Raw genomic sequence first — 14711 nt, 5'->3', positions numbered from 1 at the left:
CACACTGTTGGCGGGGCACCTAAAAAAACTCAATCTTGACCATTCAAAAAAGTATATAGGACATTGCTTCAGAAGGACTTCGTCAACGCTCTTGGCCAACGCTGGGGCTGATAACAATGCTTTAAAACGGCATGGTGGATGGAAGAGCTCATCAGTGGCTGAAATATATGTGAAAGAATCCGTCGAGAGCAAAAAGAAAATAGCAAGAATGTTACAAGTGGTAAAACTTTTCTACAAGCTGTAAAATAAAACCACACATCTTTATTTAAACTAAAGACACATCCAGTAATTCCTACAATAAATGTTTCTGGTAACAGTAGTTGCATCATAACTGTTAACATTCAAATATTTGAATGAAAGTACTGTAAAGTACAAGGATACCGTAAAGTGCCTTTTCCGGACTCAAATTAGTACTGTAAAGTCGAATTTACAGTACAGTATAAAAAAGGTACTTTTTATTACTTAATTGTTGCCGTTATTGAGAGTGTCAAGTTAAACCAGTCAAAGCCAAATTATTTCAACTCTAATACCAAACCAATTTACCAACGTTTATTAATGCATGTACTTGCAGAAGCAGAATTGAAAATTTCAGGAGAATGTTAACAATATCCGCTTCAAAAATAGAAATTGCCTAACGAAATTTTATGTATTGTGATTTAATGTTATAATTTCAAACTTTACTTTGCTTACTCCAAAGATTTCAAGTGTGTTTTGTACAAAATATGAGAATAATTAGAATTAATCTGTGTAACAATATTATCTGTAAAATGATATAGATTATTGAGAAATCAGATTATCAAATCAACTGTCGATGTTTCAAGCAGTATCATATGATTGATGTCGCTTATACATTGATGGAAAAATGTGTTTGTGTGTATCTAGAAATAGTTACTCCCCAGTGAAAGTTGAAGAATATGAAACTGAAAGGCGATTTGCTGTATATCAGAGTGGAGCTAATTTAACTGACTTAAAAGTTGATCCTAAAACTCCAGAGTAAGTATTTTACGTATCGGATACGATAGCTCTATACGAGATGAGTCTGAAAAATTATCGATACCTCTAACTAAAGTAGAAAATTTATGAGATATGATTTATCTGTTATAATTAATGACCAGCTAATGAATGGTTCTCCTGAGAGAGTAATAAAATAAATTTCAATAAAAAATTATTAAGAAATATTTTATCGTTTTCATTTTTCAAATCGGATTGTTCTAATTTGGGTTCTTTTAATGTTTGTATACACTCGCAATAAATTTTCATGAATTCAAAGTAGTTCCATCTGCACGAACAAATTTGAGAAAGACATACTTTGAATAAAGCACTGCGAATAAAATAATTTCCTGAAATCATATTCCGTTGATTGTAGATGTCAGTTGTAACAACTTAATAAAAAAAGTTTAATAGTTTGATTTGATTCTATGTTAATACACATAGAGAAAATTGTAGTTTCAAAAAAATTAATTGATATGTATTGATATCGGGTTCAGTAATAATTTATGTATGTTGTTTTCCAATACATTATTAAATCAGTTAGAGTATTGGGGTTATAGATTCCACATTCCTTTTATCTATTTTTCCACCTTTCCGGTTTTTCCTTCATTTATTTGTCGTATTGTTTTTCCCTGCCTTTCTCCTTCTTGTGCTACTCGCTTTAGCTCAATTTTCCTGGGTCTTTTTCTCCTTCTTTTCATATGTAACTTTTCTTATTATACTTTGTGATGACCTTATCGTTAATTGTCTTGTCTTAATCTTTCAACTCTCGTTTTCTCTACTAATTTCCTCATTTCTTTCATCTCTGCTGATGTGTCTTCCTGTTTATTCCCCAGGTTTCCCTTCCATATGTTACAATAAGTACTCTTCCGAGTTGTATACCTTCATTTTTATGTATTAGCCTATTTCTTTTCTTCCGAATATAGCATGGAATGTTTGTTTGGTTTTCTAAATCCGTTCACTATCTATATGTCTGTTTTTCCATCTTCTGTGGGTATGATTCCCATATATTCAAATATGGTTACTTTCTCATTCCGTTATTAGATCTTCCTCATGTTCTCTCTCTTAATTTACTACCATCCATTTAATTTTTTTATATTTACTTCCTTTCTCAGTTCTTCATATACTAATCCATCTGTTTTCACCTGATTTAGGTTTGTTTGTTGTTTTACCCTCATATCCATCCTAAACTCCTTCCCTCTCGCGTTTCTATTCATTCCTTTTCTTATATCTATTTCTTATTTATCTGAAGAAAACAATAAAAGAAGGAAATATTAAAAACTTGTTGTAATTAACATTCAAAACATTCGATCAAAACGTCTTTATCATTGAAAGAAAATTTTGCAAGAGAAACGATATCTGGAGAATATGCAGGATATGGGATAACTTCCCATCCTTCCAATGAATCAACGAATGTTGCTTTCTGTTATGTTCGGTCTAACTTTCACCAATTGTACACTATACATTCTTCGACTTATAATGGTTTGGGGTCTGATTGTAGTTGGTTTCGATTAATTCGCTTAAAACCAACATACCAATTGACTAAAATCAATGGCGAATAGTTTCAAGCTGTCACGTGGTAGAAAAGGTCTCAAAAGTGTCTGGATCGCACATTTATCTACCATTCTTCATTGTTAGTTTCGAAAAGTAAAACAGTTTATACAAATTTATCGCTATAGAGTTTGTTAATTAAGCTTCACATTTTTTGTATGTACCGTACGTTTGTGGATTATGTTGTTGAAGTTAGAGACAAAAAAAGATTCAAATGAACACTGAAGAAGACGTAAACTATTACTAAACTAAATTACATGGACTTAGCAACAATACAGCAACTTTCTTTTGCACCCAGATTTTGCATAATTCTTTCTAAAACATATGAAGACAGTATAATTCACTAAATTGAATATTATGCTGCATTTGTATTAATTTTCCTCCTAAATTCACTTTGTTATAGTAGTTGCATAAATTAAATATATATTTACATTATAGGGAAGAGAACCAAATCAAAACTGCAATAAGAAACAATGAATTTACTAGTAAAATTATATCTGGACACATTCTTGACGATGCTGTATCGGCTATGTACAAGAGAAAAGTGAAAGCTGGCGAAATAATTATAAGAGAAGGCAAGAAAGGTACTCACATGTTTGTTTCAAATAGTGGAACATTCGAAGTTACTAAATACGATTTTAAAGATAATTTTGATGATATTAGAGTATTTGGAGAATTGGCTATTTTATATGATGCAAAACGACTTGCGACAATAAAAGCATTAACTAACGCTACAGTATGGGTGTTAGACGCACCTGTATACCATCATCTCCTTATTAGGTAAGTATGTATAACTTTTATTTTGATGTATTAGTTGTTAACAATAACAAATGTATTTAATCTTAGACGAAATCGCATCGGATCAGAATTATCTACTATTTATTATCAAAATCGTTTCGCCGACTATTTATGTTTCTCCCCAGCGATCATTTGTGCTTATAGTCCACTCAAATTAGACGAAAAATCGCTATTTTAGAGAAATTTTCCCAACAGCAACGAGCCAGGCCCTCTAGTGGAGACACTAAGCAAAACTGGAGAGAATGTTTCGGACAAAATTTGCGCGGAATTTTATGCTCTATGAGGCTGCTTTATGCTTATTTTCCAAATAATCAGAAAAAATGATTTTTAAAACATTTTCGCGCCCCTAGCGGCGAAAATATGCGTTATTAAGAATAAAGTTTCGGACAAAAGTTATCGGGAATTTTGTATGCTATGCTGTTTACTATTTTCCCCGGAAAAGTATAGTTTTGTATAAAATGCAAGAAATGAGTTTTGAAATCTTCTGCGCGCTCTCTAGCGGCTTAACTATGCAACGTACGACAAAATGTTCAATGGAAAAGTTGGAGGAAATTTAATTATCTACAACTCATCTAGGTTGAGTTTTTCGCTGAAACGCATAATTTTCTCGAAAAATAGGGAAATAAGTGCAAAAACCGCGACTGTTGGTACATATATGTCAACATCTCGGGAATTTGTCAGGAATTTTGTATGCTACAACTTTGCTGTTTACTATTTTCCCCGGAAAAGTATAGTTTTGTATAAAATGCAAGAAATGAGTTTTGAAATCTTCTGCGCGCTCTCTAGCGGCTTAACTATGCAACATACTACAAAATGTTCAATGGAAAAGTTGGAGGAAATTTAATTATCTACAACTCGTCTGGGTTAAGTTTCTTGCTGGGACACATGATTTTCTCTCAAAATAGGTAAATAAATGCAAAATCAGCGATTTTTGGTATACATATGTCAATGTCTCCGCCCCCTCCCCCTTTTTGAGGATTGCGATAACTCGAATTCAGTTTCAGACGACCAAAATACATCGGAATTGACTTGTCTCGTTGCTGTCCTGAAAATTTCTTTGGAAAATGTCTAATTTGAGTGGACTATTATCATTTGTCAAAAACTCTCTGAATATGTTAAATTTTGTATTATTTGGTCCTTAAAATCTGTAACAACTTCTCTATTACTATAAATGGGTCGACATTTGATCTTGTTAGTAAACGCAATCTTCACACAGCCTTTTTCTTTTTGGCACGCATTCTTCTTTTCACTAAAAAAGTTCATAAAATTTATAATAGTTAAATATTGATCTCTGCCTTGTGAGTCAAATTGAAGCACACAATTTTATCAAAACATTTTATGTATATAAATGTTTTCTGGGAGCAAAGAAGCACTAGTACTATAAAAACAACACAACATTGAGTCGACCAGAGGATGTTTCTGACTGGAAAACATTCTATTGTAACACTCACTTACCTGTGCCACTTATAATCAACTCCAATATGTTCTCAGTTTTAGATCAGGGAAAGGGGGGATCCAGGGTCTTGACAAAGGGGGGTAATTAGTATAAAGACGAGTCTTCCCCCAAAGACATGGCATTTAAGCCCTTTATTCTCAAAATATAAGTTAATTACGTTGTTTTTGACAGTATAATGACGAAATTTTACTTTAAACTGCAATTCCTCATCGACTATGAAACAAAAAACCAAGTTAATTAATCAGGGTTTAGGGGGAGTTCATGACCCCCATGACCCCCCTCCTGGATCCACGCTTGGATCAGGGTCAGCATTTAGTTTGTTAAAGTTGTCTTTAGAAGTAGGCTCTGTTATTAGGGTTGCCACATTTTTTCTGCATTAAAGTATATTGGTTGTTATAGGTAAGAAAAAATCCACATGGTATCAAATTGAAGTACAATTAATTTCTATTTATTATTATGTTAAAAAACATATTTTTGTAGCTTTTTGTAGTATTGATTCAATACTTCTACTGAACAATAGCACAGCGTCTCTATAGTTTACATTTAAATTAAAGTAAATAAGTAATTCATTCTTCATCAAGTTCCGAGAATCTTCTTGTGAATGCTGACTTGTCGAAAATTGACAGTGAAAGTGGAATTACTGATTAATATAATAATATTTTCAGCGGTTGTGATTTTTCGAGACCGCTCTGAACGTTTTCCATCGCCAAATTTTCTGGTAGATTTATATTTTTTTACGTTGTGGTCCACGGTATGTCGATTTTTTTTGGTTTCGGCAGAAATGGTACGTTTACTTTTACCTAGATTATGTAGATATGCGATTAAAGCTCGAGTTTCAACCTATAGTTCCTGGGTTTTACTTATTTTATAACTTACAAATCTGAAGTTGTCTTGATCCGAAAAGTATAAATCACAGCATGTACATACGTCTCCCGGGGCTAACTGGAACTGAACTACAATCGTAAACAGTAAACAAATAACATAAACTTTTATCTTTGGTTTGTAAGACACCGTTTTGATCTTCGCTTGACAACGTGAAAAACAAATTCATTAAAGTATATATTTTTTTTGAATTGAAATTAAATCAAATGGATTATGGAATGGGAAAAAACTTTTGAACGTTTTGTACATATGTGTCTGTGAAGTTGACATCATAAAGTGATTTCTCCAAAAAGATGCAAAATAAAATATTTTCGCGTATTGTTCTCATAAAGTATAGAGTACAATCACTTGAAATAACGTACAATACTTTAGTATAACATACGGGTGGTAACCCTATCTGTTATATACATTTCAAGCAATGCCACCTTTTTAATTAGTATTTCCAATATTTCATTAGTTTTAGGACAGAATCGTTTGATATGGAAATGTATTTTGAATTGGGCTCTATCACTTACAATATTTTCGATATGTTCTTAGTTGTAGTCAGCATTTTAGTTAGTTGTCTCTAAAATAAGTTCCCAGTTAAATGGGACAAAATGTAAAAAAGACAAATAAATACCTATATTGGTACATAATTAAAGATAGTTATGTACAGCAATAACTAAGACATTGGTTTGTGAAATCAGAAATGTTTTATCATTTTTTTTTCTAAAAAGCCTTCGTAGAGAAGGCTTCCATTGGGGACGTTCATCTAACATTCTTATACCTAGAAGAACCACTAACTTGTTTATATCTCTGTTAGTTTTAATACTTCCAAATCGATTCTATTTTTTATTTAAATAAACCATTCGATGTACTAGTTACTGTGGTACATAATATCGGAGACGAGAATAAAAAAGCTCATTAATATCGCTCCAAATCAAAATTTTTTCCTGTATACAAACATTACTTTTTTGTGAATATCGAAACGCTAAGCATGAGAAAGACAATTAAAACTTATTGGTTATTGGTGATATGATGAGATGAAGCGATTTTGTACATACGAGATCTCTTTCATATTCCACCAGTTATGGATTTCCATTATACGAAAAAACGTCATGTATTATATATGAGGAGATCTAGTATAACTTGGCGTATTCATTATTTTTAGACACGCTGTAAAAGAACAGAATGAAAAAGTTAATTTTCTAATACAAAATGACGTTCTCAAAAATGCCGGCGATAAGATATTGAAGTTGGCTGCCAATTCTTTAAAATCTGAATTTTATGCCGGAGGAAAAACTATTATCAAAGAGGGTGAAAAAGGTAATTTTAATTTCTAGCTTAAAAATATTATTTGTATATACTTAATCGTTATTTCTTTGTCATTAGATCGGGATATTGTTAATTAAAGTTTAGTATTTCAGAGATTTCACTCCTTGAATTTAACATTTTTGTGCTTGAAGTTGTTTATGCATGCTACTAGAAATTTCAGTTTTAAAATTTTATAGTCATACGACGCAACCTCCTCGCCCAAAAAGATATGCAAGGAGAGAAGCATGTCTTTCTTTCAGATAAGAGATCAATAATATTCTTGGCCCAATACCCACAACTCTTAGGAGGTTAATACAAACGGCAATGCGGTATGATCTACTATGACTTCAAGGTCAGTTTAAGAGAACGGCAGTTCCAAAACGATGAAAGTCCTCCAGAAACAACTGTTTTTCGCTAGTATGGCGAGTTTAAAAGAGGAAGGATATCCTTTGATGATGAGGTATATGCCGATAAGCCCTGCTCTTCAGTTACTGTTGGACACATTGACCTATGATTGGAAAAGATCCGAGATGCATCTATCAACCGATTGAGGCAACTCTTGGTGTTGAATCCGCAGCAGTAAATTTATTATCAGCATATGCAAAAACGTGTCGAGTCTACAAAGAAAGTTTTGTAGACTTGTTTTCTTTTATAGTCCAGGATTAGTTAAAGCAATTGAGCTACAATGTTGTCAACGTGCAGTTACAGCAAAGCTAATGTATCATTACACATTACACAGTAGATAATTGAATTTTTATGCGAAATTAAAGTAACAGTCATTGAACATCCACCCTATTAGCCTGTTGTCGCCATATGTGATTTCTGGTTAGTCTCAAACCTGAAGCGTTATATACGTGATCTACTTTCCTCGGCGAAGGATTAGATAGATGAAGTAGTTTATCCTTCAAGCTTTTAGGTTGATCGGTTGCAAAAATGCTAGAAGAGTTGTAGTTTTCTTTTATCTCAAATATAAAGCGTCACTCTCGTGAAGTAAGAATGGGACCGAGGAAAACGTGTAGTACCAAGAATATAAAAATGCTACAATTATAAAGACCAAACCTTCAAAATTAGAGTTGCCATTCAAGTTTTGGGATATGGAAACACAGATTAATTGCACTCGCAAACTTACATTTAATATTGCAAGAGCATTTGGCTGTTGAAAAGACTTTAAAATTGCTAAAAAAAGTTCGAGTGGATTGGTGCGAAGAAATACTGAAAGAATTCAATCGCGGCGTTTCAAAAAACGTCTATAAGATCGTGACAGGGAGAGGAATCATGGATCTACGTATATGAACCTGAAACTAAACAACAAACCTTTTCGAACGGTCAAAACATCTAATTGATGGGTCATCCGCCGTATAGTCCTTGTTTGGCACCCAATGATTTCTTCTTATTTACTCCAAAAATAAATTGCGAGGTCAACGTTTATCCTAGACCTAAAGAAGCGATTGATGCATTCAAATCGAATGTTTTGCAGGTAACCCAATAGAAAAAAAATGCTTCGACAGTTGGTTTAACTGCATGCAAAAGTATATTGATCTTAATAAAGAAATATTTTGAAAAACAATAATGCCATATCGCATTTTAAAAATTTATTTTTATACATTTATCTCAAAACTTAAGTAGCGGCCCTGGTATGTCAGTAACTGTACATTTTGACGGTTGAAAAAGATGATAATTATCTACTTATCAACTTTGCAATCCATCAATGTGAAAAATCTCAAATATCACTTATTCCTATCACCTATTAAATAAGCCATACTATAATTACGTTTGTAAACAGGAATTTGTCATCAAGTACGTGATTACGAAATGTGTAAATATGTTTTGTTAATCACATTGATGTTTGCTTTGCTTTTAATAGGCTCCTCAAAGAAAAAACCCTTTATCAATTCACCATAAAATTACATCGGTAATGTAGTTTGTAATTCATAATCATAAATTCTATTTTTAGAAATAATATGACAAAATATATTGAAACAGTGAATGGACCCTTTCCATTCCATTCCATTTTATTTTCACTTTGTCCTTACATTAAGTAGGTAGCTAAGAACACAATTTAGATAAGTGATTCTTGATTATTTTTCAAAACTTTTTTCCAGGTAACAAGTTTTATATTGTGAGGGCAGGCTCGGTAACTGTATCGAAAAAAGGCGAAGGAATTGTGGGAAATTATAGCAAAGGTTATTTTTTTGGAGAAAGAGCTCTATTAGAGGAATCGCGGAGACAAGCTACCATAATAGCTAATCCACCTTTGGTAGAATGTCTTATTCTCTCAAGAAAAGTTTTCTTAGAACTCACGGAATATTTTCGAATAGAACCAGCCCGAGTAACGAGGAAAAAATCATCTCAATATCAAGATATTAAATTGGAAGACTTGGAGGTGATTTCAAATATAGGTTGGTTTATAAATTTATAAAAAATATATCAAAAGTAACAAAAAAGTGGATAATAATAGCTAGGTGCTTTTGGTGGCGAAAAATTATCCTTTACATCGTACCACTCACAATTTCCATAACAAGAAATGTTTTCTCCAAGTTTATCAAAAATACAAAACGCTCAATTCAACGTTTATAATACTCTGGACCGGTCAAGTTCAACTTCGGCAACGATATTGCGTTTAGAAGAGACAAAGAAAAAACTTCCTTCTCCTTTACTCCAAATACATTTCTGACAGATTATAATTTCGATGATACAATTAAATGTGAAGACGCCACGTATTTGTTTGGCATGAAAAAAAGTGTTCATAATTATGTAATACAATACTTTGATTTGAAAGGCCTTAGCCCAACCAATATAAAAATTGAACTAGATTCTACCGGCCGTGCGATCTGCGGATACCAGCATCGCAGTGGTCGACCAAATGAGGTAAGGACTCCAGTAATATTGAAGAAAATCCACGAAGCAGTACTGGATGATCCTTGACTGAAAGTACACGAGTTAACATTTCAAAAAGTGCGCTACATCGCACATTAACTAGAAATTTGGGGAAGATTTGCTCACAATGGCAGAAAAATAGCATCGTGAAGATGATTCCATCGAGGCAATATTTCACAGAAATAAAGCCGAATTTTTGCGCAGTTTCACAACCATGGAAGACACGTGGGTCCATAACATCGCACCAGAAAAAAAAAGAACAATCAAATCAATGGACCGAAAAAGGAGACCAGGCTCCAAAGAAGGTGAAGACCTTTCCATCTGCAGGTAAGGTCATAGCGTCAGCTTTTGAAATGCGCGTGGAATAATTTTCATTGACATTCTTGAAAAAGGAAAAACCATCAACGGCGAAGATAATGCGAACTTATTGTAACGTTTGAGCGAAGGAATCAAGCACAAACAGGCGTATTTGCTTAAGAAGAATGAATTAAAGTTTGAATTGCTACCTTATGCACCCTATAAGATTTAGCCCCCTAGGATTAGCCAGCCTTAGTATTTTCCGCTAAAAATTAAGAGGAATTGAAGAATATTTATTAACATGGAAGCAGGCGTTAAAATCAAGCAGCATGAATATCAATTTGCCAAAGACAAAAATAATGCTATTAGGAAAAAAGGAGAAGAAGAAAAAATCGAAATAGATCAAATGCAGTTGGAACAAGTGAAGAGTTTCATATATTTAAGCGTAGACGCACGGAGCAATAAAAATTAGAAAGCAGAATCAAATGCAAAAAATCAGTGCAGCAATTGAATTTTAAAATACGTTAAATAGTAATTTTGTGGGATAAAAGACAGCAAATAACATCAAAATGATCGTGGGTACTTACGAACTCACTAAAAAGCAAAATTCAGCAGCAAAAATGAAGTCACAGTCAGAGGGATACCACAAAGGATAGAATACTAAACGAAATTAGAACGAGAAGACTTTAATATAGAGAAACTATAATTAAGATAAGTCAAAAACAACTTGAATGGTTTGGACATCTGTGTAGAATGGAGAGCGATAAACCGGAAAAAAGGATTTGGCAAGTTTGAGAAATGAAAAAGAGGGCGCCCAATGACAATTTTTCCCACGCAAGAATTTCACAATGGATCTGAATTAATAATAATATCGAAGGACACTAAACCTTCATGATTCCACCAGACACATTTCAAGACTTTCCGCTCGATTCGACCTCTCTTTGCGACTGATCCTTTTTATGTCCATCATCTGCTTGTTGTCTTCGGTTTTTTCTTACGATCATTTGTTTTTGTACTTTCTCTTTTTTGTGTTGTGTTACGACAAAAAATAATAGATATCCTTCTCAAACAAATGTCAGTATTTCAGGATTTCTTTCTATGAGTTAATTCATCCAAAGAAGATATAAGATAACAAAAATTTCAATATCTCAAAGTCTCATGAAATCTCATGTTTGCGTATATATTTAAGTTGGAAGGTCACAAATATTTTTTTTCAAATATTTAGGTTCTTATAGATTAAAGAAATAAATTTTATGTTTTACAGGTATAGGGGGATTTGGAAGAATTGATTTGGTCAGACATAAAGTTAATAAGAAAATGTTTGCTCTGAAATACATGAGTAAATTTAATATAGTCGCCGATCAAAGGCAACAACATGCTATTAACGAAAGGATGCAAATGCAGTTGGATTCACCTTTCATTGTAACGATGTATAGGACATTTAAAAATAACATATACGTTTTTTATTTAATGGAACTTTGTCCAGGTACATTTAACTGAAAATTATTAAAATTTCATAACTTTTTAAAACGTATGATAAAATCTATTTGATGATTGTAGCTGGTGATCTTTGGAATATTCTGTACAGAGAAACACCCGAACGACGTTTCAAAGAAAAAGACGCCAAATTTATAGTAGGATGCGTTCTGGAAGGTTTGGATTACTTACATTCTAGGGAAATTATTTTTAGAGACCTGAAACCGGAGAATGTACTTTTAACATCGACTGGTTATTTCCAGTTAACAGATTTTGGATATGCAAAAAAATTATCGAAATTTGAAAAAACGTTCACTTTTGCAGGTTGGTATAATCTCTCCATTTTTCATCTTCAATCAAATGTTTTCGAAATATGATGTGCTCAGATTTATTACAAAAATTAACGTTAAAAAATCATTTTATTTTCCAAAGTAGCGAAGACTCTTGGTTAGTTTACAAAGTAGCTGCTATTTTAGTGGAACTTGGGTTTTCTATCAAAATAGCCAATGAGTTGGTTACTTTTTAAACTATCCAGCTAGTTTACAAACTATCCAAGTTTGCATATTAGCCGTAACATATATACCAATATAAAATTGTACTGGCCTGCAAAATTATAATTTCGTTAATCAAAGGCTGCAGGTTACGCGTTTTAGTGTTCGAATAGCGAACGACATTGTGGAGTGTGGAGTCTGTAAACAGTGCGACGAGGCGGTGGGTTCAGGGTGACGTCACATCTCCGAGCCAGCCGGCCTGGACCTGCGCGTGACCCCTACCGAATATTCTAATATCCGTGCTATTCACCAAGTATCGAAATACTATGTGAATAGTTTAGATTTTGTATACCGATATTTAATTAACGACTCTAGTCATTTGAAATATAAAATTTTCTAACACTACATACTTCACTCTATCTAAAATAACTAAGTTCATATGATATCTCGTCCGACAGGAGCGCCATTCTGATAAAATTTCGGATAGTTTTTAAGCTAAAGCCCCCATATTAGATGGTCCTCCTTACTTCTACCCTTCATACCGTCCTGGAAACGGTTCACAAACAATACATAAGTCGGTTGAAACAAAACAGAATCGTTCGTATAACGATAACCTTTCGGGTGGAACACGTAGTCTTTATTGCGCAGAATCGTCACCGTACCAAGGACGGTTTTTTGATGGGTTGGAACGAATCTTATGTTTCCTCCTCTTCTTCCAACGCCTGTACAATATCCTCGTTATAAGTTTATTGCGATCCATCACTAAACAGGAAACTGTACCGACTGTAGGTTTAGTATCGGTTACTCGACAACCGACAGCCGGGTGAATGTGAAAAGATTCTACTTGTGTCGGCGTCGGCTACATTAAGTATGAAATTAGCCTATGAGTACAGATAAACTTCTAGAGCATTTTAACTAACCTAAAACTACCTTCGAGCGAAAGAAAACTTCTAATTATATAATAAATTTTTTAATAAAAAGTGGTTTGAATGAGTTCACCTAATTAAAAACGTTTTACAAATGTGTTTGAAAATTGTATTATTTGTAGATTGAACAAGAACATGTAATATGTAATTATTAGGTACATTGTTCTACTACAACTATCATTTAGAAAAAAAAAACAAACAAAAATATGGATTTTCATAATTCAGTGCTTGCTGTACACTTCCTTCATTAACCTTCCTTTCATTTTATTAGTTTAAAAAGTTCCACTTATAAAAGAAATTAATTTATTTCCGACACAAAAAATGTATAATTTCAGGAACAGTCGAATATGTAGCTCCAGAATTAATTTTGAAGAAACCATATAATAGATCTGTGGATATTTGGTCATGTGGAATTTTTATTTATGAAATGTTATGTGGTAAAACGCCTTTTGTTTCTCCAGATAAAAACGAAAATGTTATTTTCAAAAAAATATTGAGTGGAATAGAAAATATTAAATTTCCCAGTGTGATAAATCAAGATGCGAAGGATCTTATTTTAAAATTATGTAGATCTAATCCACCAGATAGAATAGGTGAGAAAAGACTTTTTTCATTTCATTTATCCTTCAGTACCACAAATATAACATTGGTTTGTTAAAATTCTGCGATTTTCAGATGAAAAGGCATAAAAAAAGTTAAAAATCATTTTAATATTGTACTTATTATTATTTAAAACCAAAATTTGACTTTTCAGGTATGGAAAACAGTGGTATTTCAAAAATAAAAAAACATAAATGGTTTAATGGTTTTTCATGGCAAAAGCTAGAGAATCTTGAAATGGAATCATCGTTTAAAGAAACAGCAAAAATAAACAGGCTAGGAACTAAATTAAAACCAGATCCAGACATTCCACAAGAGGAAACTTCCGGATGGGATGAAGAATTTTAGAAAGAGCGTTTGTCTTAATTAATTCAGCCAATAAAAATCACGATTTCTAAACTTTTCTGTCATTATTTTTGTATATTTTATTCATCCAGTTACAACCTACAGCAAAAGATTCGCAGAACTGAAAACGCGCCTCAACACAGCTAAAGGATCTAACGTTTACGGCAGGGAAAACTACATCAGACATCCAAGGCTAAGAAAACTACAACCTGTAATTAAGACACAAACAAGAAAAAAAACTAAAGATAGAAAAGGAGCTACCTATATGAGGATCTTGTAATTCGAACAGATTGACAGGATTTTGAGTAGGGACAGCTTTAGCAAGTGGAATCAGTCTTTATAGTCATTGTAATAAGTTGGCTTGGAATTCCTTCTTTGGGAAACTGCAAAGACACCAACCAAGGTAGCCAGACAATTCCCTTTGAAAATTAGAAGAAGAGCAAGCAGCGTAAAAAAAATTGACGATCACATAGGATACTTGGGGGTGGTAGGAAGTCTTCCCTTTATGCATCGTTCTCCAAGAGATATTTGAATAATGGGTACTAGACTGTATATGAGATCTGATAATTGAGTAATAAAACTGACTTTTTGCCGTACTTGTGGTAATTCTGGCACAACCACAAATTGGAGTAACTTAGCTCTATGCATATTCATTTCTGCAGCTTCGTAAAATCATTAGCTTTTCCTCGACGATTTGGCAGCTAAGACTTACGACAAGTATTTAAAGTG

General features: G+C 33.1%; 1 protein-coding gene across 1 annotated transcript; it reads left to right on the top strand.

Annotated features, from left to right (window-relative positions):
- The first annotated feature begins 803 nt into the window (after positions 1-803).
- On the top strand, positions 804-14037 carry LOC130903560 (cGMP-dependent protein kinase, isozyme 1-like). The gene is made up of 8 exons (XM_057815742.1): positions 804-993; positions 2980-3321; positions 6828-6982; positions 9073-9369; positions 11409-11630; positions 11705-11944; positions 13373-13630; positions 13792-14037. Exons 1-8 carry the CDS (start codon positions 863-865, stop codon positions 13983-13985), a joined length of 1839 nt encoding a protein of 612 aa, XP_057671725.1. The 5' UTR covers positions 804-862; the 3' UTR covers positions 13986-14037.
- The last annotated feature ends 674 nt before the right edge of the window (positions 14038-14711 follow it).

The sequence above is a fragment of the Diorhabda carinulata genome, chromosome 2 (genome assembly GCF_026250575.1).
Source record: "Diorhabda carinulata isolate Delta chromosome 2, icDioCari1.1, whole genome shotgun sequence".
NCBI lineage: Eukaryota > Metazoa > Arthropoda > Insecta > Coleoptera > Chrysomelidae > Diorhabda > Diorhabda carinulata.
This window is presented reverse-complemented; position numbering and strand designations above follow the sequence as displayed.